General features: G+C 40.5%; 2 protein-coding genes across 5 annotated transcripts in view; one reads left to right on the top strand and one right to left on the bottom strand.

The window, feature by feature from the left end:
• The first annotated feature begins 585 nt into the window (after positions 1-585).
• On the top strand, positions 586-12,060 carry chrna2b (cholinergic receptor, nicotinic, alpha 2b (neuronal)). 2 transcript variants are annotated; one of them, XM_030721167.1, is made up of 7 exons: positions 587-897; positions 4,757-4,908; positions 5,384-5,428; positions 5,636-5,745; positions 6,889-7,916; positions 8,025-8,056; positions 10,450-12,060. In XM_030721167.1, exons 1-7 carry the CDS (start codon positions 732-734, stop codon positions 10,573-10,575), a joined length of 1,659 nt encoding a protein of 552 aa, XP_030577027.1. In that variant the 5' UTR covers positions 587-731; the 3' UTR covers positions 10,576-12,060. The 2 variants fall into 2 exon arrangements, with proteins under 2 accessions (XP_030577026.1, XP_030577027.1); XM_030721166.1 differs by having other exon boundaries at positions 586-897; positions 6,889-8,056.
• A 938-nt stretch (positions 12,061-12,998) lies between these two features.
• The window catches only part of ptk2bb (protein tyrosine kinase 2 beta, b), a 30,013-nt gene continuing 20,073 nt past the window's right edge, over positions 12,999-22,938 (bottom strand). The window contains exons 21-31 of one of the 3 annotated variants that reach the window (XM_030721122.1): positions 19,058-19,262; positions 18,078-18,186; positions 17,924-17,983; positions 17,698-17,820; positions 17,405-17,557; positions 17,135-17,170; positions 16,240-16,258; positions 16,091-16,122; positions 15,755-15,889; positions 15,551-15,631; positions 12,999-15,235 (exon numbers count right to left, since the gene is read on the bottom strand). In XM_030721122.1, the coding sequence (XP_030576982.1) occupies positions 15,020-15,235; positions 15,551-15,631; positions 15,755-15,889; positions 16,091-16,122; positions 16,240-16,258; positions 17,135-17,170; positions 17,405-17,557; positions 17,698-17,820; positions 17,924-17,983; positions 18,078-18,186; positions 19,058-19,262 (1,169 nt within the window). In that variant the 3' untranslated portion in view covers positions 12,999-15,019. Of the gene's footprint in view, positions 15,236-15,550; positions 15,632-15,754; positions 15,890-16,090; positions 16,126-16,239; positions 16,259-17,134; positions 17,558-17,697; positions 17,821-17,923; positions 17,984-18,077; positions 18,187-19,057; positions 19,263-22,938 lie in introns of all 3 variants that reach the window. The other 2 variants (XM_030721121.1, XM_030721120.1) reach the window with 2 other exon arrangements.

Below are 22,938 nucleotides of genomic sequence, written 5' to 3'. Positions count from 1 at the left end.
GCTGGTTTCCAAATATATATCGCACCATGTTGTGCCACGTTCAGCTCCACGTCACTTGCCACTCATTCTTTGAATGTTTCAAAGAAAAAGGACTTTATTAAAGTCAAAACTCAGAACGTTTTAGTGCATTTTTTTTTATATCTTTGTTTGGCCAATCACTTTCAAACACACACACACTCAGAGAGACAGACATAGAGAGACAGACATAGAGAGAGAGAGAGAGAGAGAGAGAGAGAGAGAGAGAGAGAGAGAGTTTTAGGTACCACAATTTTCAAAGAGTAAACAGTCAGAGGACTGATCGCCGAGGAGCTGAATTCTTGGCACTCTGCGTAAGAGGCGCAGTTGTTTGGATGCTGCACAGAAGAAAATCGGACTATTTTCCGCGAATTGATTTTCTTGAAATCAGATGTGTAGAGGTACTTTTATGAGCTGGTATGAGCAATCACAGCAAAGCTAGGACACAGAGTGTTATAGTGCCGCTCCCTGATTCAGCACCCAGTGATGGATAGCGCTCCGACTCGTTGCGCGGAAACTGATGGCACGGTGCTCGCCCTCATCCGGTCCAAAGAGCGCTGACAGTGAGCGGAGACAGAGACTTATGGGTGCTGAGATTTCAAGTTAGTCAGTCAGAGCGCTGTCGTTGTCATTCCACGCCCACAGATATGAAAGCGGTTATCGTGACAGCAGTGGTGATGTGGTCCTAACGTGCTTCTCAGCTGCGAAGATGACAGATGTTGCTCACACTTCGCGGTTTCAACATAGCGTTTCGACAGCGGACGGAAGCTCCTCCGTGCTCTCGTGTGAAGTTTTCTTTGCTGCCAGAGGACAAAATGGGAAACAACCACCTGTTCTCTGCCGGGACGGCGGTTATCTGGGCGCTACTCTTCAGTCCGGCGGGTAGGTACTTTTTAATAATACTGTAATGATGTGACGGCAGCACGAGCCGCCTGTAAAATCAAAAATAGTAGGTGCGTTTGAACAAGAATTCTTTGCTATTCAATAAGAGCAAAGTAGTAAGTAACAGACTGCCGTACTGTAGTCTAACCTTACCGACAATCCTCCCGACTGCGTTTTTGCTCAAAAGTCCCACAATCTCACTCTCACATTTAGGCGGATGCGTCCCGCTACCACAAAGGAGTTGCACTGGTAATTAGCAGGAAAGTGTCATTATGAAATGACCTCTTCATTTACAACTTTCACCTCCAGAGCAGCAGCCGCTGAGCTCAAAAGATAAATATAAGAAAAATAAGCGATAAATGAAGGAACTCGCTTCTTGGTACAAATTCTGTAACTGCTGAAGAAGAGCGGGACAGCGGACGACCTAACAGTGTGAAGAATGATCCACGCAAATGCAGCAGCTGCAACAGCTGATAGTTGCGTTTCCAGAGGATGTTGATCTTGTCCAAAAGCCACAAAGGATGAGAGAGAAAAAAAAAAACACTTTTAAAGTCAGAACATAAGGAAGACTTGAGCAGTGGATGCCAGACTATTTCTTAATTTTCGTTTTTGCTGTAAAATGATTTAAGCTACAATGACTTGCATAGTTTTATGGAAACGTTCCGTTATGACACGGAAGCTCAGTTACTCTAGAAGTCCAGTTTTGCATGGATCTCGACGTTAATCACCTGCAATCACAAGTTAGGTCTTCAGGTAAAAAGTTTCACGAACAGAGCTCGAAGATGTTTCAAAGCAAACCCAGTTTCCTCTGTCTTTCTATGCTACAGTGCCCATCCTTATGACACAGAGATCAGGTTTCTGACTTAAGCCCTATAATTTTTCCACACACACAGATACATGCACACAAACCCAGATCTGCTGCATTCTTTTAGTGAACTTTTTACTGTAATTATTTGACAGTCCAATTTCACGAAGAGCACCTCTGGCCAGAGAAGCTGCTGACTCGATGATCCAAACTGGTCACTGTTCAAACACCTTGCCAAGTGGCTTGGCCGTGGTCCAAATATACTGGGCCGAGTGTGCTGGATGTTGAAGGTGTCACTTCATTTCAACTCCCCACTGGCATGGGGTTTGATCTGTGGCACCCAAGAGCCTTTTTTCCAACACCACATCTGGTCTTTCCCAGATGTATGGACAGATGATTGTGCGCTGCCCTGACTGTCAAGACAGCAGATAGGAATTCTCTAGTGCCTGCTTGTTTGCCAGATTGAAATTAGTTCACAATAACAAGACACGAGCCCAGGTATACCTTAGGAAAATTAGCTGTGAATTCACATACTCATTATCACCTCTAATGTATATTTTTTACAATCTGCTGCATCACTAGGATAAGAAGGATCACACTAAACTTTGCATCCTTTGCAGCCTTTTGGCTCTTATTGGTAAAGCCAAATCAAAACAAGTCATGCAAGTAGCACAGGCATTAAATCATTGAAACAGATTGGCATGTATCGCTCAGATTAACTCTGTCCAGCATGTAAGTCCATTAACTGGCCATTGTCTGCTGCACTGTACTACTGCTGTAGGTTTTAAATATGAGGTAATGCTGTCAACAGAGCTACAACTCACCCATGGACAGGAAGTGATGCGTCCTCAGCTAAGCACATGACTGCTGCCAGATGAAGGTGGTCCGAGGTCTCCTTTGAAGGTCCCTTAATGGTCCCATGAGTGGATCCCATAATAACCCATGCTAACAAACAGAGCTCAAGGCAGATGGGTGTGTTAGTGGTGTAAACCCATTTGGCATCTTAATGGATTTTTTTTTTAAATATAGATTTTTCAGGTTTGTCTTTGGTGTGATGCTTTAAAGAACAAAATTTATTAAATTTCTATAGAAGCTGTTATACAATTTTGGCCATGCTCTCCTTTGATTAATTAAACAAATAGGTAGTAAATCTGTAAAATATGATTTATATTATTGACATTATTGAACATATACTTATTTTATTTGTTGATGAGAAACATGCAAAAGTTAGATGAGAAACATACCATACCAGAAACATGCCATTTTGCAAAGGTTATGAATGAACAAATATAGCAGATATTCCATTTGGACAGAATGAGTGCAGCTACTTTTATATTTTATATAAATCTAACCTCCTCATGATACATGCATATCCATCCATAAAAAAGAAGCATATCAATGTAAGTATGTGGTATGCCTAGATTTTCAAATTTATCAGGGACCATGCATAAAAACATAAATGTGATAGTATAAGAGGTACATTGCGCCACATTGCAGTACCTGAGCAAGTAAATGTAAGGGCAAATATAAAACACATTTAAGATAATAGACACAAGTTAGATACAATTTATCAGCAGCTCAGTACTATTGAGCTATTGGTTATTTGCCGATTTATCAGTATTGGTATTTAAAACGGCCAATAAATTGTGTGAAAAACACCCTTCAACCATGTTGTGAGTGTTGATGTTACGTAGTTTGTCCACCTGAGGGCACTCTGCAACTTCCCTGTTGGCAACATAGGTTTAAAGACAACAGCCAGCTGATCTGAGTGCAGTCCTGCAGACGGCAAATAAATGGTCACACATAACAAATGTTAGGGACATCTGTTTCTGTTTCCTGTGTCTGAAAGAAAGAAAACTATTGTCTCATATATTTTTTTTCATAATCATCAAATATTGGTGTCCGTCTCAAATACAATAATATAATCATGCATCTATAGCTCCATGCCTCCACTCCCACCATCACTATAAACAAACCTAATAAATTAGGCAAACTCAGACTACAGTTAGCCTCCACTTGAAATCAAAAGCATCAGTTAATTGTTTCATGCATCAGACGTAACACAGAGTGACAGACAGCTCAACAATAAACACCCTTCACTAGTGAGAAATTAGCTCACCTCCACTTAACAGTAGCGAGTAATGATGTGTGTAATTGACTCTGACTACACTGATGAAGGTGGAAGCAGTAATCCCCGAGGGACGGGATTCCTGTCTGTTTCCATGCTTTTCATCCTGCAGAAAAATAATGCAGTGACTCAGTCCCAGCTTGTACACAAATCTGTCTAGAGTGCATATTCAGAATCAATTTAATCAAGCCACCTCTCACTGCGAGGCCTTACATACATAATAATAAGACTTCAGAGATTGTATAGCTGAAGTGGTGTTACTGTCGAGGGGAGGAGAGATGTTTCCTTTGTCTCCACCTTCTCAACTTGAGAGATTTTTAGCAAGCAACCCTCAAGGGGAGCTGAGATCAAGAGATCAAAAGATTTGCTAAGATGTGAAAAGTCGATAAGACTTTAAAAAGAAAAGTCTTAGATGTTTAGAGTAGGCTACTGTGATGAAGCACGACATGCTCGCAGCTCCCAAAAGCAACCCAGATGTCATCCAGACTTATGACTATTTGTTAAGTGAAGATTAGGAGAGACATGGATGACAGAACACGAATATGATCCCGATCCCAACTTCTTCTTCTTTCATCCTGTGTCAATCTTAGAATACCGCACCATTAAATATTAACTGCGGAACTCTAACAAACAAAGAGATGAGTTAAAAAAGTGCAAATGTATTCAGTGTCAAGGCGTTTTTTTAACACAAACACCACTTATTATAGTTTTAACAGTCTGATGTTAGCTCATAGAAATGTTAAAGAACTCCATGTTGCAGATCCAAGAGAAATGAATGAATTTATTAGCTGCATATTTAAATCTCAAAAGCCAAAAGGAGGGAGTCAGTCTAGAACTCCAATTTACCAATTCATAAATCTCATTACCCACTTCCTATATTTGTCTTCTATAAATGCTTAACTTTAACAGCAGCGATGTATCCACAGCTCTCTGTCACGAGAAGACCCACTCACATGCTGAAGACGAGCTTTTCAAGACGCTGTTTGCAGGGTACAACAAGTGGTCGAGGCCTGTGCCAAACATTTCCGATGTGGTCATCGTCAAGTTTGGACTCTCCATAGCGCAGCTTATAGATGTGGTGAGTGTTTGCCTCGCATTTGCAGTCAAATAATGGAGTAAAACAGCTGGTGATGTGGCATCTGATGCTTCTAGTGTGATTCATGGAAAATTGTTGTTTTATGAATTTTCAAACGTCTTCGCAATCGAAGCCCGTGGGATGGGGTTGTGTTATTTTTGTGCTTTTTACTAAATAGGGCAATTTCTGTCCAGTATATATGCTGACTCTGTGTACTACAAGTTTCAAGGTTGTACTGTGTTAGTAATACTTCAGATGGGACTGTTTATGCTTACATACATGCTACATTACAGAAAGCTGGAAAACTTTTACAAAACACTTCACAGACATCGAGTCATTGAAGATGCAGAAAGTTATATTTGAGTGGCGTTGGACGAAACTCCCAAGAAATGCAGGCATAGTTCTCCGGTCTGAACCCTCAGTTGACAACTTTAACGGTATTTCCATCATTCTCGTTCTCCATCTGTCTGTCTTTCAGGATGAAAAGAACCAAATGATGACAACCAACGTGTGGCTTAAACAGGTTAGAAAAGCTGGTGTCAGTGTTGATTTATTATTGAGATTTTATTTTTATTTTTTTGGATTCAGGAGGGGACATGATGACATGAAATGTTATAAATGCAAAAAAGCATTCACATTCGGTGAAGTTTTGACAAAGTGAATGACTCATATGATGAATACAAATGGGGCCACAGCCTCCAGAATGATTTGTGCTGTTTGTGTCTCGCAGGAGTGGAATGACTACAAGCTTCGCTGGAGACCGTCTGACTATGACAACGTGACATCCATAAGAGTGCCGTCACAGCTCATATGGGTACCAGACATCGTCCTCTACAACAAGTAAGTCTGAGATCAAACATAAGGGTTATGACTGCCTAATTAACTCCTGAGTGTATAAAATATTCTCAGACATAATGCTCAGTTGCACCATTGCCCTGTGATAGGAAAATAACTTATCACTCTTCAAAAAACCCAACAAATAGTCAATTAAATAGCTTTAGTCTGATATTCACTGTATTTTGTTTGCAAACGCACAAAACTGAGGAATCTTTTTTCTGATTAATCTCCTGTTTAATAATTAATTATTGATTAATTATTAATCAAAGTAACTATTTCTGTCTACTGTACTTTGATGCTGCTGAACACTTTAGGGTTTACCAAAATGCTTCAGATTGTTATGGCAGATTTAGGACTGTCTAACAGCTCTGCTCTTATACTATGACAAATGAGTCCAAACTTATGCTTGCAGTCTTAATGGTATATTTAAGAAGATGGCACCATCTAGTGGTCTTTGGAAACAATGGTTTGCTCCTCTTATGCTTCTTCCCATCCTGACAGGGTGGCTGGCATTGCTTTTACCTTCTGTGTGTGCAGTATAGGTTACACCTTGTTGTATTAAGACAGGTTTTTATCATCTTTATCATTTTCCAAATTCAGACTCTATTTGTATCTTGTGCGTCTGTTAGTATCTGGTGGTGGAGTGCATTCATTTATTTAAACTGAAGGCAGCCTTTGCGTGAGCATCGCTTCAGTGGGAAACTGATTGCAAAAGCCACTTTTGAGAAACCTCTCTCTTCACCTAAACTCACCTCCTGGAGATTAAACTGAGCATGCTGATGATAGGGTTCTGCTCCAGCGAGCCTGCGTAATCACAGTCTGTATGTGAAATTAAAAGAGGTGAGACTGATTAAATGATAAGGACATATGATTACGTCTTCTGCAGAAGCTAGTATCGCCATTAAAGCGGTGAATGGAGAGGAGATTACCTTCAGTTTTTCACTGCATAGTTTCCAAAATGAAAAATGAAAAATGAAGGAGAAGGGGAAATCTCAGGAAAGAGGCAATAGAACTTTTCACAATGCAGGTTATGGCTTCTTATCTAATGTGGCTTCTTGCACCCAGATCAGCCTTTGCTCTCAGATACTTAAAAACGAGGTCTGTTGTATGTCGCCGTTATTCATATGACAACTTCTGCTTCCGCAGTGCTGACGGTGAATTTGCTGTGACTCACATGACAAAGGCTCATCTATTCTACACGGGCAAAATTCGCTGGGTGCCTCCTGCCATTTACAAGAGCTCTTGCAGCATTGACGTCACCTTCTTCCCCTTCGATCAACAAAACTGTAAAATGAAATTTGGCTCCTGGACTTATGACAAGGCCAAAATTGACTTGGAGCGTATTGAAAATACTGTGGACCTGAGCAACTACTGGGAGAGTGGTGAATGGGCCATCATCAATGCAGTGGGAACGTATAATACAAAGAAATATGACTGCTGCCACGAGATTTACCCAGACATCACCTACTTCTTCATCATCCGACGGCTTCCCCTATTTTACACAATCAACCTTATCATCCCCTGTTTGCTGATCTCATGCCTCACTGTTTTGGTTTTCTATCTCCCCTCAGACTGTGGTGAGAAGATCACTTTGTGTATCTCCGTGTTGCTGTCCCTCACCGTCTTCCTGCTACTCATCACAGAGATCATACCGTCCACATCCCTTGTTATCCCTCTCATCGGCGAGTACCTCCTCTTTACCATGATTTTTGTCACCCTGTCCATTGTTATCACTGTCTTTGTTCTCAACGTGCACCACCGCTCTCCCAGCACTCACAAGATGCCCCACTGGGTCCACTCTGTGTTCTTGGACTTGATTCCACGTTGGCTGTTCATGAGACGGCCTGCACCAGATGGCCGTCGTCGCAGGCTACTGCTCCTTCAGCATGAAGCGGCGGCGGAGCGCCGCCAGCTCCGAATAGCTGGATACAAATCGGGCAACTGCCTCAGCACCTCGGCTACCTGGTTAAGAGATGGGACCACATTGGAAGACCCAGAGAGAAGCTGTTATGAAGACTTGGAGCTGGGAACACTGACATCCTATTTCTCCTTCCGTCCTCCCTCACCCAGACCTCCAGGGACAACTCCTCCACCACAACAAAAAAACCCACAGAACAGCCAGAGCCGACAAGAGGTGGTGGCAGGGGGGAACAGGCAGTTAACTGGAACCAGAGGTAATTCCACTCCTCGGCCAGCTAAAGTTGACAATAAAGTCTCACAGTCAGCTTTCCTGCTTTCACCAAGTGTCATGCGTGCATTACAAGGGGTGCACTACATTGCAGACCACCTGAGGGCTGAGGACGCTGACTTCAGTGTGAGTATCAAGGAAATAATGCATCTAATATTAAAGCAGAATGGCATTTTTTTTTCATTTGTATCACTGATCTTATTCCAGTTTACTTCATCTATTTCATTTATAATGTAAAGCGTCCTCTAAGTATATTGATTCGATGGATAGTACATCTACAAGGTGTGATCAAAAAGTACTATTACTGTATATAAATTAAAAATCATACGTGATTTAAATATGGCTGGTGTACCCTTCAAGGTTGTCTTCAAGTGAATCACCACTCTCAGTGCTCCTCCTATGTTTGAAATGCACCCTGGAAGTCTCATTCTGAGCAGGTGATGGTGCATGTAACAGTTTAGATTTTTGGCACAAAATGTTCTCTCATAGACCCCTCAGGATATTACAGTAGATCTCAGCACAAAAAATCTGACCCTGGGGAGTAAATTCACAGCACACAATCATGTGAATATTGAAAAATGGCAGGCATACTTTAGGATGCGCACCCCTTATGCACAATCTTTAGGATTCTTCTTCTGAAAACTGCAGTTTGGTTTCTGGGCTGTAGCTGGAGACCCAGGTCTCAATACCGGTGATAGTTCTTCACGTATAAGTCAGATCACTTTGATACAGAAGTTGATGTTTGAGGTTCATGGTGAAAGTACAGTGAGGTCCAGTAGCAAAACCTTTTGATCAACTCTCGTGCTGCATATTACATTGTCTTCATGCACTTAAAACATAGTAAAATATAAAACATGCACACAGGTCAGGTTATACACATTTAGACCATATTTTGTTAGACAAAGACAATTTTTGTGGTTTTGCTTCAGTACACTACTGCAGTTAAACTTAATAATCATATACTGATGGAAGTCTGCACTTCTGAAAAACCTATCAGAGAGATAGTAAGAACTTTAGGAGTGGCCAAATTAACAATTCTCAAAAACAAGGAATGCACCGACCATCTGTGCAAGACCAAAAGACCTAAAAGACCACAGAATACAACTAAAGTCTATGATGACAGAATTAGTTCCATGGTTTAAATTAAACAACTTCACAACATCTAACAAAGTCAAGAACACTCTCAAGGAGATGGGTGTATCATTGTTTTGTCTACTATCAAGAGACGCCTTCATAAGTGGAATTACGCAGTTTACAATAAGGTGCAAACCACTGTTTAACTGGTTACGCAGATTAGATTAGACTTTGCCAGAAAACATCTAAAAGAGCCTGCACAGTTCTGGAAAAAAAAATCCACATGAAACTGAGATTAACCTGCACCAGAGTGATGGGAAGAGAAAAATGTAGAAAAGGAGAGACACAGCTCATTAGCTGAAGCGTACCACATCATCTGTCAAACATGGTGGAGGTAATGTTATAGCATGGGCATGTGTGGCTGCCAGTGGAACCAGGTCACTAGTGTTTATTGATGATGTGTAGTAGCACACTGATAGAAGTGTATGGGGCAATATTCTCTGCTGCAAAACTGATCACCAGTGCTTTACAGTCCAAATGGGCAATCACTCAAAGCATACTGCAAAAGCACCCCAGATTCTCAAGGCAAAGACATTGGATATATTCTTCAATGGCTAAGTCAGTCTCCTGATCTGAAACAGGTGGAGCACGCTTTTTAGTTATTAAATGCATAACTGAATGCAGTTTTGTCACGAGTTTTAGATTTCAGGCACTCACTGACTGCAAATGATTTTTATCCAAGTATTAATCACAATTCTTATATTAAAATTTTTTTTTTATTAATTTTTTCAAAATTTGTCTAATTATTTTTGAGCCTCTGAAAATGGGTGACTGTATAGTCCAAAGTCTCTGACTGAGACACCGTTCTGCCAAAACAACTTGAAGATGTTTCCTCAGTCTCTTCAAAATTTATGATGGGAATTTTTGTCTCGGTGTTTTGTGCCACTGCATTAATAATATTGCACCGCTTACTGTATTTACAAAAGCAGACAGGAAGCCTGAAGGACTTTGGACTATTCATGGACAAAATAGCAAGCATAAGAAAAGTATAATTTAAATACATTTAAAAAAAAAAAAGACAGCATTTTATGTGTTGTTATATAGAGGAAATTACTGAAGGGATATAAAGACTGGCTTTGGCAGCTGAGTGATTGAAGAAAGCTTTTCTGGAGACAGATATTAAACTCAAGGGCAGCTACATGGAGCAGTAATGCATGGCGCTAAATCCCATTATATGCATAACATCACACTGAAATTACTGTTGGGAGCGGCTAAGAAAGAACTGTTTGAAAGTTTGATTGGTTACAGACAGGTTGTAGCAAATTTTGAAACTGGTCAGCAAAAGTGCAGAAATGTGTGTGAAAGATATGAATTTTCAAATTCACAACTATGATATTTTTTTCTTTTCTTTTGTCCCCCTCTCTGTGACTCTTCATTCTGCACAGGTGAAAGAGGACTGGAAGTATGTCGCCATGGTGATTGACCGAATCTTCCTGTGGATGTTCATTATTGTCTGCCTGCTTGGGACAATTGGCCTCTTCTTGCCCCCGTGGCTAGCTGGCATGATTTAATGCTTGTGGGAAAGTGTTGAATTCATAGCCACCTCCAACTGAATGATACTTTAAAGTGTAGCTGTACTCTGCTTCAAATCTGGTAATATGACTCAACTTTGTGTAACCCAGTACAACCCAGGTGTCCTCAAAAGGCTGTTGTGCTCCTTACACATAACCAAATTGAACTATTTTCAGATCCTTGTCCCTAGTTGGGTAAAAATCAAGAGTTTGTTGTTGCTATGATGGCAGTTTTAAAGATAAATCAGACTCAGCTTGCCACTCTCAGCTGTCCATACTTGGTTCATGTTTCATCTCAGATGCACTTTGTCAGCCTCAGGTTTAATCCCTCAGCACCATCTGTAATGATACTCGGGTTAAGTTTGACCTGAATGCTAACATTTGCATGTTAACGTTCACTTAAGTTAACACAGATGTTAGCAACTGTGCTAATGCTGGTATTTGAACATGCAAATGTTAATCACTTTTTAGCATGTTAGCATAACATGCAGGTTAAATAAGTAGTGCCAACAGCGGTGTTAGCTAAGGTATCACAGTGATTTGAGCACTTTTTTCTGTAGTTTCAGGGATTCCAACTTAAAACTCAATAACTTAATAACACTGCATTCACTGATAGCAGAGGGATCAGTGAAAGCTGTTTGACACATCGTGATCTTAGCAGAAGTCAGACCTCAGTTTATCATCCAGATGTTGGCTTGTTATGAAAGGTTCAAAGATGGAGATTGAAGGAAACAAGCTTATTTTAAATTTGTCTTATTTGCATGATTCTTAGTAGTCTGTCTGTCTGTCTGACTGACCACTGGTATGTCCAGAAAATGCATCAGCAAACATAAACAAACCAAGAGCATGGACTGCTAAACCACATGTGCAAATTCACCTTCCTGACTTTAACCCCACTGGGGGATGTCACCCATAAAGTAACTACTGGATTCTATTCTACATTTTGATTGTTAATTGATATTTTAATAATATTTATCATGAATATTGTCCCTTGGATTCTAACTAAAGTTTTCTTTGACCATGTGTTCTGGAGGATGGTAAATAATTCTTATCTTATTATCCATATCTGAGACATGGATCTATCCTCTTCATTGCATCCCTGGTCTGAGGTTACTGGGACTAAATGGACTGGCTGCCAGAAAGGTGGTCTTGAAGATTAGATAAAAAATTAAATATAATAATTTTCCATGTAATGTGCCAGCACTGGTCAGTGGTATTGCTCTAAGATTACTTTTAACATGAATTCATTTGGTACTTTTAGAGGTTTCCAGTGATGAGTTGAAATAATTTACAAGTGAAGATTTCAGTCTGTGGTGCAAGATTAATTAGGATGCAGGAGCCAACGGATGCATGGATATTTATGGCAGTCTGTTCAAGCTGCCATAATACTGGTATGCCAGCAAAAATTTAAAAACAAATTGGCTAAAAATAAATATGTAAACATTGCAGTATGGTTCGCATTTTTTTTTATCAGACTGAAAATTGTTGCTGAGACTGGTCTCGCAGATTTTTCATCCATTACGATAGACTATACTGGAAAAACTCTGGGGTGATTTGGTTTGGCTTTTCTTTCTGGCAATGCTGCTGTAATTCCATTTATTTTTAATTGATCATATTATCTAATTAAAAACCCCATGAAACAAATTTGTAAATTTGTCTACCTGGTGTTTATTGACTTTTGAAAATGGTTTAAAAGCATTTATCTCTATAGTATTTTTTTGTATTCTCTGATATATGAACTGACTCTGAAGCTGTACTTAATGGTCATCAGTAAAGATATGAAATGTCTGTAAATGTTCCCATATCCTTCTGCTTTAAGCTGACCTCATTATGTAGACATTTCATCTTGATATTAGTTAATGTCAAGTATGTTGAAATACAGAAAAAGAATAAACACAGTGCCATACTGCTGCAGGCAAACTGTGGTTAGAAGTTTGCATCCAAACATCGTGGGGATGAATGTCATGGTAATTTGGGGATTTTAATGATTTAACCAATTCTGCATAGCAGAGTGGTCAAATATTCAGCCAAAATTATGCCAGAAATGTATTGATGGCTACCAAAAGTGTCCGGTTGACTTGCTAAGGGCATTTAACCAAATATTAGTGGAGGTGTATGTATATATTTGAGTCTGTATGTGTACTTTTGACCCTGTGTGGATAAAAGAAAATCCAAAATAAATTCTTGTCTTTTAAAGTCATTAAAGATGTATGCTGTACACTCATTCCACCCTGGAGAAAGAACAGTTCAAAGAAATCCATAACAAACCCCAAATTACCATGACATCCATGCCCATGATGAGAGGATGTAAACTTATTCAATTCAATTTTATTTAAATAGCACCAAATCACAACAACAGTTGCCTCAAGACGCTTTACATTGTAAGGTAAAGACCCTACAATAATACAGAGAAAACCCCAACAATAAGACAACCCCCTATGAGCAAGCACTTGGTAACAGTGGGAAAGAAAAACTCCTTTTTATCAGGAAGAAACCTCCAGCAGAACCAGGCTCAGGGAGGGGCAGCCATCAAATGGAGAGAGACAAACTTACGACCACTCTTACAACATATCTGAACAGCCTCCACAAAAGGAACATCTGTACCATATAATACAAACTTTATTGAACAGCCATACTAAATTTACAAAGCTTAATGTTCATGTTAAATCTTTTAAAGAAACTGCATCAAATAGGCATTGACTGAACCAAGTTCTGCGGAAAAATTAACATCTGTAAATGTTCAATACTGTAAAGTGTAATAGTTGTCAGACTCACTCAGGACATTATTAACAAATAAAAGAATCTTTGCTGATTTTTTTCACCATTCAATCTGTTCTTAGTGTGCAGGACAGTTTATTTCCCCAAATCAGTACAAATACTGACAGAGATATTTTACAGGTAGTTTTGGTAGGTGTTCACAAATCCAAGTAAGAAAGGGATGCTGACATAATCAAATTTATATATGGGTTAAGGTAGAGGCATATTTAGCATATACACATTTTCATATCTCTTGAACTATGAAAAAGGAAGATAATATAAAAACCTAGACTATTTAAAGTACCTGAAACATACTGTATGTGACAGTTTATTATCTATACTACTGTGCTTTTAGTATGAGTCATACTAATTAAATGGGTGACTAACATTTTTATATGCTCATTACCTGGCCCACTGATAGGTAGAGAGATGTTTTCCTGTTTGTCTGTTAGCAGTATAATCAAAATCGATAAAACTTTGTAAAAATATTACCTAGGGGCTCAGGACCATATAATTTAATTTTCAAGGTCACCACAGTTATTTAAAAGAAATCACTCTCTCATCATTCACAAAATTATAAAATCCATATCTCAGTGAATTTTTCATCTATCGTGATGAAATTTGATAGTCAGGTATAAACAAATACTGGTCATAATCCATTTTCTTGTTCTATTCTAAATTAAAATAAAATAATGGAAAGTGAACTACAAACCCTACAATAAATTATCTCCCCATTATGTGTTCATGTGGATCTCATATTTTAACTAAAAATATAAAGATCCCATTTTATTGGTTTTAAAAGCCAATAAAATGAATTTCTAGTCTTTGTGAGCTGCTAATTTATTTTTGGGGTGTGACAACAGTGGGTGGCATCTATTGCAGTGTAGTATCAGCCCTTCTAGTTTTTATCTCATCTTGCTGGAAGACCATTGAGCTTATACCATGGCGAGGCATTCCTACATCCCTCCCTCCACAATTCACAAGAATCGCTCATCCTCCTAGAGTACGGGTCAGAATTTACTGAAACTTGAACACAGTGATCACCTAATTTGTGCTCAATCTTAAGGTCATATTGGTCATTTTATGGGCATTTTTAATGGGCAGATTTTAGTGAAACCAGATTCATTTGTCCTGGACATGACTGACTGTGCTCTTCCTTGACTTCTCAGTGGATTTGAATTCTCATACGTTTGTGCAGTACAGCCAACCAAAGATAACTAAACATCACTGACACTCTGGTTACATTTCACTACTGACAGAATTTGCTCATGTTTTATTTTGCATGAAACATTTCCCATATGACACATTTTATATTTTCATATGTAAATTTCAAAGCAAACATCTGAGTCAACAATTCACCAATCACAAGCAGGAACAGTTATCATTTAAAATTGATCAGAACTGACATCCTAAATATGATGCCAGAGGACCAAAAAAGGAAAATGTCTGTATTACTGAATTACCTTGGTAAGAATACACATACATCCACATGTAGCATCACATCTGAACAAAATATTCATTCACATGATAACCAAAGACCCAGTGGTGCCGCTGGATTAATTTCACATATTGATCAATCCAACAAACAATGTATGCCTGACTATACTCAAATGTTATTTTTGACTGATATATGTTTAAAAAAAAAAAGTCCCTATTTGATGTGAAACTGAAAAAAGTCTAATGTCCATTAGGGGGCAATAGGCTTTGCTAAATTGGCTCTGACTCTTGATTGATCCACAGCATCCAACATGTTCTTGCTGTCCATAGCCAGAGTGTGTGCAGCAGCAAGCATCTGTTTCTTACACTCCTCCTTGAGAGAGGTTATGGCATTCTGCTGGGCCAGCCGCATTTTGCTGATCAGCTCCCCCATGTCGTGGTTCAGCAGCTTCTGGGTGCCTTCAATCTGTGATATTACAGCAGAAGAGCAGTGGATCAGTGGTTTAGATCGGTGCTTTTGGCCTTCATTTTGACAGGTTTAAATGATGAAATGAATGATGGCTGAGTTTTCCACTTTGCTGTTCAGCTGCAGGGACCTGGCAATGCGCATGTTGGCTCACTGACACTGCCTCTATCATGCAAAATATGGATTCTGGGTGTCCTCCACCAGAAATGCAAACATAAGACTGCTTTGTTCGTGTTTAAATATGGTTTCAGTCATCGTTTCATAGGGATAAAAGATGCACAGCAAGAAAATGAGAAAACAGCTGACATACGGTACCTCAGTCCTGACAGACTCATGTAAGGTGGGTAGTATCTCATCCACACTGTGAATTAAATCTCTTAAGGTCATCCCTACAGACTGTGGGGAGAAATCAATAAAGAAATGACTCAGGAGCTTTGTCTTTGCATTTGGAATTTTGCCATTAAAGCAGCAATAATGTGGAAAACTGAAGTGGAAAGCAGGTGATTTGTCTCAGTGTACCTTGACATTGGTAATATATTGTTCTGGCGGCAGCTCGGCGATGTCATTCTTGAACTGGACAACAACTTTGACCAAGTCCATGACACAGTGATATACTTTGTCATCCGTGCGGTCCAACTCAGCTGTGGGTGCAGGCTGAATAAAAAGGAGTAATGTGCTTTTAAAACTGAAGATCACAAGATACTACTTTGATACCACAGTGTCATCAGTGCCCTTTGAAATGAAAGATGGATTATAAATTATTTTTCATCTAAAAATCGAGGCTAATACATTAAATGAGCTTTTCTGTGGTCTAAAAAAAAAAATATAAAGGCAAAAATGAATTAATCTAATTACCTTTGCTGTGAGCCGTGGGGGCTTCTCAGGCACTGCTGCAGGGCAGAAAGATGAAAAATATGACAGATAAAGAGAAAGAGTGATCAAATACAAGGAAAGTCTTCAGAATTATTTTAGATGTGAATTTGTGAATTGCTTTGAACGCCTACCATTCTCAGAGTCAGCCGGCTAAAAGAACAAAGAAAGATCTCATGAGGACAAGCCAGTGAATCGTGTCAACAGCCTATATTATGTGTTGACAACAATGCACAAAACTAATCATAGTAACTGATGCAGCTGAGGGTTATGAGACCAAAATGAAGGATGCATTCAAGATTTTTACAATCAATTGAAGTACAGTTCTTTTCAAATTTATAAGACCACCACCCAGTGTAAGGTTTATGCCACAGCTGCACTAAATTAACAGTATTTGTAATTACCAAAATCATTACCTCGCCCACCACTAGGTGGAGAGAGGTTTTTGGTTGTGTTGGTCTGTCTGTTAGCAGGATAACTTGGAAAATTATGAATGGATTTCAATGACATTTTCCACAGTTGTTGGGGGGTGATCCAGATCATGATGTGGATCCAGGAATTTTAAAAACAATTCTTTACCAATGTGAAATAGGGACAATATTCATATATTTGCAGCTAACCTTATGAGGATAATTCAGAATCCTTTAAAAAGAATTAGGATGCAACATGACCATAAGTTCTGTTATATAACATTACATACAATTAGACACAAATATGTGAATATTGTTCCTATCTCACAATGGTAAAAAATCCTTTTGAAAAAAATTCCTGGATCTAGATCGTGATCTGGATCACCACCACAATTTAATCAATGGCTCCTTGTACCACCCCCAACAACTGGGGAAATTTTCATCAAAATCCGTTCATATTTTCACGAGTGACCGTTCCGACGTGACTGAAAAACATAACCTCCCGCGACCTATCGGTGGGTCAATTCATTAATTTCATGATGCATAGACTTTATGCTTAGCTGTTAAATAAATTTAACACAATGACAGCTAAAACAAATGTGTAAAGGAGGACACCTACCTCTGGACTGGCAATATCTTCCGCTCCCATGGGGTCCTGCAAAAGAACAGGCAGGTTGATTTTATACAACATAGAGCCTCTCTTTGGAACTGTTATCAGAGGCACATTCAATTTAAGACTAGTGGGGCGTTGTGGGTGAACAAGTAGGTTGATATTGTTTAATGGTGTCTCGTTCCATGTCGTCTTCACAGCTACATTGCATTTGGAAGCAGAGGGACACAGAGACACAGAGAGGGGTTTGACAAAGGTAAAGGATGCTCTGTTTCCCACCAGCAGTCTCTCCTCCTTTTTCAGCCACTTTTTATCCTCCATCATCTGCTCTTTCTGCTGGCGGAGCGTTTCGTGTATCTGTTGTTTTTCCCTCTGCCACAGGCGCTGGGCGTCCTCCCTGCTGTTGGGTTCCACTCGGGGAAACTCGCTCTCCTACAAGTACAAGTGTAGTTAAAATGTAATTAAAATAATGGGAACATCTCTCTTTTAAACTGTTGATATATACAGTGGTTTACTAGCTGACACAAATATAGGCCAAAACCTTTAAAAAGGAAGTGCTCAGTGTCTCTTACCCCCATGCTGCGGCGTCGAGGGGAACTGACGGGTAGTGCAAGGGTGCTCCTGGAGTCAACAGGGGACTGATATTCACATGGGCTGGCCAAGTCAGGTGAACTGGCACACAGAGCCTCATTCAGCTGCACAGGTACACACACGTAACCATTTATTTATTTATTTATATATATATATATAAAAATAAAAGCTATTTCCAAGGAGGTTTCTGGGGTTACTTAACAGTACCTGAATGTGTAGACCAATACTGAGAGTGTTCCCAAACCGGCTTGGTTTCATTCTTGAGGGCTTAAGGAAAGGTAAAAAGATTAGAAAAATGTAATTCATTACATCTAAACTAAAAAAAAAAAAAGCAATAAGTGAACTTGACAGCAGGTCATACCTTAGGAGGAGGCTCATTAATGCTGAACTTGGGATCGAAAAATTTGGTGGAGCGCATTCTGTCTCTCTCTTTCTCCACTTCCTGCTCCTTTTCCATCTTGTGGACATCACTGTTAAATTTGAGACACGTTTTACGTCATCCCTTTGTAATAGGTGTGCAAAAACTTAACAAGCAGTTTTAGTTGGTCACTAACTAATGCAGTAACTTTGTGTTAAACCAACTCCGAAAAGCCACTGGATTAATATAGTTAGGCCCATAATTTGTTGGACTAAGACAGTGTTTGTAGTTTTCCCTCTGTACACCACTACAGTGGATTTTTACAATCAAAATCAAACATTTGGTTGACTCTGGGCAGGGAGTATAGCTCTGTATACTTCAGAATTCAGCCTCACTTCATCAGTTAACACTTGTGACCTGGTTTTACTGGCAGCCATACATGCCCATTGCCATAACACTGCCTCCACCACGTTGAACAGATGATGTCTAGCTTTGGATCATAAATAGATTCTAATCTGGATTTCCATCCAAAGAATTTTTTACATATAAAATGGCTGGAATTCAAAAACACTTAATGCTAAATTTGTGTAAAACCCCTTGAATTAAAGCTAAAATCTGCACTTCAGTCACATATGGATTCTTTCATTTAAAATCCACTGTAGTGTGTACAGAGGCAAAACTACAAAAAAATGTGTCTAACAAATTATGGATCTAACTGTACAATAATAGGTTGATGGTTTTCCTTACTTTCTGTCATATACATTCAAAATAATGTTATAATGGTGGATGCTCATATTTAATCGTGGCCAAAATTTCAGATAATGTCAGTTCATAATACTATGAAGCCTTTGTTTTTGTTTATGCATTAATAGAAATCAGCATAAAATCCAACTGGCAAAGAGGTCTTGATGTCATTATCCTAAAAAGATCAATCAATTTATATTCTCTGCAATCACTCCTTTATATGAAAAATCAAGAATTACCTGATCTTCATCACCAACTCAGTGAAACTGGGTCTCTCTCTGGGGTCATAGGACCAGCAGCGGGTCATGAGTGAGTAGAGGGCAGGAGGGCAGCTATCTGGTTTGGGCAGTCTGATGCCTTGCTCCAGCTGGTTGATTACATCTCTGTTCTCGAGCCAGTAAAACGGCTGCTGTCCATAGCTCATTATCTCCCACATGCACACAGCTAGAAAGCAACACAGAGACAAACAAACAAAAAAAAAAATGACAAGCTTGGAAATGCTCACCCTGTAATTCATTATTCTTTTTTCAAATAGTGTGATAAAATATCAGGCAATAAGGATATAAATATGTAGCCCGGATGGAAAAATGGGGATTAAATAAGCTTAATTCCTTTGAACATAAAAGCAAAGTTAACAGGAGTGTAATGTACTTTGCATATAATGTGTATTGTGTAATGGAAGAGGAATAATGCGATGTAAATATAATGTTTTCTTACAAAGTTGCTGAATGTAACAGAGCTAACACTCTTAGTTCGTATTTTCTGAGTGGTCAGTGAAGGTGGTCTGTGCAGGTCTACCTGTTGTATTTGGCTGGGTGTGATGAGAGAGGAAGGAGAGGAGAAGAGAGAGAAACGGAGAACGGACGCAGCAGTGTTGGCTCGGAGCGCGCTAGCACACGATAAACTAACAAAAGAGAACTGACTAGTAAATACTATCCAGTGACTGTTAGTAGGAGGCGTTGGGAAACCGCCTGCCCGACAGCTGTGCAGCCGCAGACGACGGTGATTCAGAGCGAGGCATCAGCATCGGCGGCTAGCAGCTAACGGCTAGCAGGAGCTCGTCGCGGTGACGAGCGCCATCTTCTTTGCCCTGTCGGTGGCGAGTGGTGAGCGGAAACAGACTGCAGACGAGAACTGGTTGACTGTCGTCCGGAGGGGACGAGAGGGTGAGCTGGTTCGCAACGCGGAACTGTAAGTCAGACGTTTCTGGTGCAGCTATCGGTGAGTGAAGAGGAGTTTCGCCACTGTGCTGCAGCACACAACAATCAGGCCTGCAACGTTTGTGTGAATGCGAGCGTGTGTGTGGGGCCCATGTATGAGTACTGTTAAGTGACTGTGTATATTTGAATGACGGAGTAGTTAGAATTAACCCTTATAAGCCTAATCCATTCGGACTGATTGGGAAAAGCTAAGGTTGAGTTCAATATTTTTACTGGTATTATAAGAATACAAGTGTTTTAGTGTTTCATTTGTGTCTTACATTTTGCATTTAAAAGTGTGGTTTTCTATCTTGTGTTCACGTTCAGTAAATGTTCAGTTTTGGAGTTAAAGAGTCATCTGAGTCAGTGTTATTTTAAATAGTGTGTGATTTAAGTTTCTTAATAGTCATCACATCATTGTCCACAAGTGAACCTTCGTGGTATCCACTTTGCATCGGACCCACACCCCACCTAGTTTGGTCAATCCTGGGGTTCCCGGTCAGAACACAATATAAAGCGGTGGGGTGCTACATAAAATGGAGGCACCGCTGGGATAAATGCTAATATTAGTCTACCCTTGTTACTGGCTCAGACAACTCTTTAAGTAGAGATAATCTGAAATGAAAATAAGCTATAGGTAAACTCAGAGGAAACCAGTAAGCAGACTCTGTGTAATAGAAGGGAAATTGGTACACCAGAGGGATGGCACAGTTACGGCATTGGTGTAAAGGAGAGGGCATTAACCCTACCCATGCCATTCTGCTCAAAGATGTTCCCGAAGACACCGAGATTGAACGCATAGAAGGAACTCTGCAATCCATTAAAGTTCTTGGACGTGTTAAAGTCAGAGGACGCATGTACGATCCTCAGAGTCAATGTTTGACTGTACTGTGTGAATGCAGAGAGAAAGTAAATCCCAAAGCTATTCCCTTAGACATCCTGCCGGAAGGTAGTAATGCACCATGGAGAATTGTTGGATATTCAGAGGAGGAGGAAGGGTCAGCTGTCCAAGTGCTCGCAGAGGACTTGCAGTTGCCACCAACAGAGTTAGGCCCTGTTCCACCACTTCAGGCCTCTTCTCCGGAAGCTATCATCAGAGCTGTGGGAGACCTTCTGCAAAGCACAGCCAAGCCGGTAAGTGATAACAGCAACTACAGGAGGCTACGAACCTTCTCAGGGATTGTCCCTACTCCCCCAGGAGAGGAGCCATTGGAGAACTGGATATTGCAAGCTCGTTTGATGATAGAGGAATATGATCGGCCTGACAAAGAAAAGAAAATGAGAATAATGGAAAGTGTAAAAGGTCCTGCTTTGGAAATATTGCAGGCCGTCCGCTTTAATAACCCAGAGGCCACACCCCAAGGGTACGTGGATGTGATTGAGAACACATTTGACACACCAGAGACAGGAGAAGAACTGTACTTCTCATTCAGAATGCTATGCCAGCATCCCGGTGAAAAACTTTCTGAGTTTCTGCGAAGGATGGAAAGATCCCTGAACAAAGTAGTAAAAAAAGGAGGTCTGTCCCCGACTTCCATAGACAAAGCCCGCCTTGATCAACTCATTAAAGGAGCCACAAGGTCTGACATGATGTTATTAAGTTTGCGTTTGAGGGAGCGAAGAGATAATCCACCTACTTTCTTGCAGCTGCTGAATGAGGTGCGCATTGAAGAAGAGTATGAAGCCTCCCGCCGTAGACTTAACCCCACAAAAGCTGTGCATGTCAAAAGTGCTACTGTACCCACAGGGGCATATGTCCAGGATCTTAGAGCTGAGCTCCAAGACCTCAAAACCCAATTCAGTGGGCTCACGGCTGCGTCAGGGGCTCCATGTGTCCTTTCCCTTGAGTTTCCACCCACTGATGAGGCAGAGCCCAACAGCTTGGAAGAGAACAACAACATTCAAGCTTTAAAGAAAGAAGTGGTGAAACTAAGAAAGCAGATCTCAGTTATGTCTGTTAAACCCAGCAAAGAGCCCGTAGTATCACCACTCCGTAACCAGACTTCTCCTGTGCGCATGCATCAAAGAGCTACGGCACTCAGAGATCCCAGTGACTTTTTCTGTTATCGCTGTGGCGAAGATGGGCACATTTCCACCAAATGTAAATCCCCAGAGAACTACCCAAAAGTGATACAGAAACTCCTTCATGCCCAACGGAAACTGAAAGCAAGCCAGAAAGCTCCTGGTAGTGCAAAAGAACAAACTACCACAAATGTAGGGGTCAACCGGAGCGCTGTGAGTGTACACACAGCTGGTGTCCCAGAAGGACTCGTAGGGCCACCCTCCACTGCCTGTGTGAAGGTGGATGGCATAACCTGCACTGCCCTATTAGACAGCGGGTCTCAGGTAACGATAGTTTTCGACAGTTGGTATTCGAGATACTTGCCTCATGTGCCTCTCCAACCTGTCACGGGTTTAGATATTTGGGGCCTAAGTGAGTCAGAGACCAGCTACCCCTACCGAGGCTACATCCAAATTGAGTTGGAGTTGCCTGGAAAGACCCAAGGGAACGTGGAGGCTGTCCCAGTTCTTGCTTTAGTGTGCCCAGATCCTCGTTGCTCAGATACCATACCTGTTCTAGTTGGCACCAATGTTCACAAAATTAGACCTCTGTCTTCAAGTCAGAAAGAGGGGAGCCCAAAAACTGTTCGCACCACCAAGGTGAACGTTTCGCAGTCTCAGCCCTTACCTACCATTAAGTCCGAGTTGCATACAGATGATGACTTTCCTGTTGCCGAAGTAAAGTGGACGGGTCCTGGACCACTGGTTATTCCGGCTGGGAAAAACCATATAGCCATCTGTAAAGTCAAAGAAACACACACGATCGGAGACAGTATCCTGATCACAGAACGTGCACCTTCACATGCTCTTCCCCCAAGTGTGTTAGTGCAGCCAACGGTGTTGTTCTCCAAGACGCTTGA

Source organism: Archocentrus centrarchus, chromosome 24 (assembly GCF_007364275.1).
Source record: "Archocentrus centrarchus isolate MPI-CPG fArcCen1 chromosome 24, fArcCen1, whole genome shotgun sequence".
In the NCBI taxonomy this organism is placed as follows: domain Eukaryota; kingdom Metazoa; phylum Chordata; class Actinopteri; order Cichliformes; family Cichlidae; genus Archocentrus; species Archocentrus centrarchus.
This window is presented reverse-complemented; position numbering and strand designations above follow the sequence as displayed.

What these genes read in the sequence shown, in the direction of transcription:
- chrna2b (XM_030721166.1), top strand. Translation starts at nt 732, where the DNA reads ATGTTGCTCACACTTCGCGGTTTCAACATAGCGTTTCGACAGCGGACG. An exon ending in GCTACTCTTCAGTCCGGCGG is followed by an intron (nt 898 to 4,756) that starts GTAGGTACTTTT and finishes ATGTATCCACAG; the next exon opens with CTCTCTGTCACGAGAAGACC. An exon ending in GACATCGTCCTCTACAACAA is followed by an intron (nt 5,746 to 6,888) that starts GTAAGTCTGAGA and finishes CTGCTTCCGCAG; the next exon opens with TGCTGACGGTGAATTTGCTG.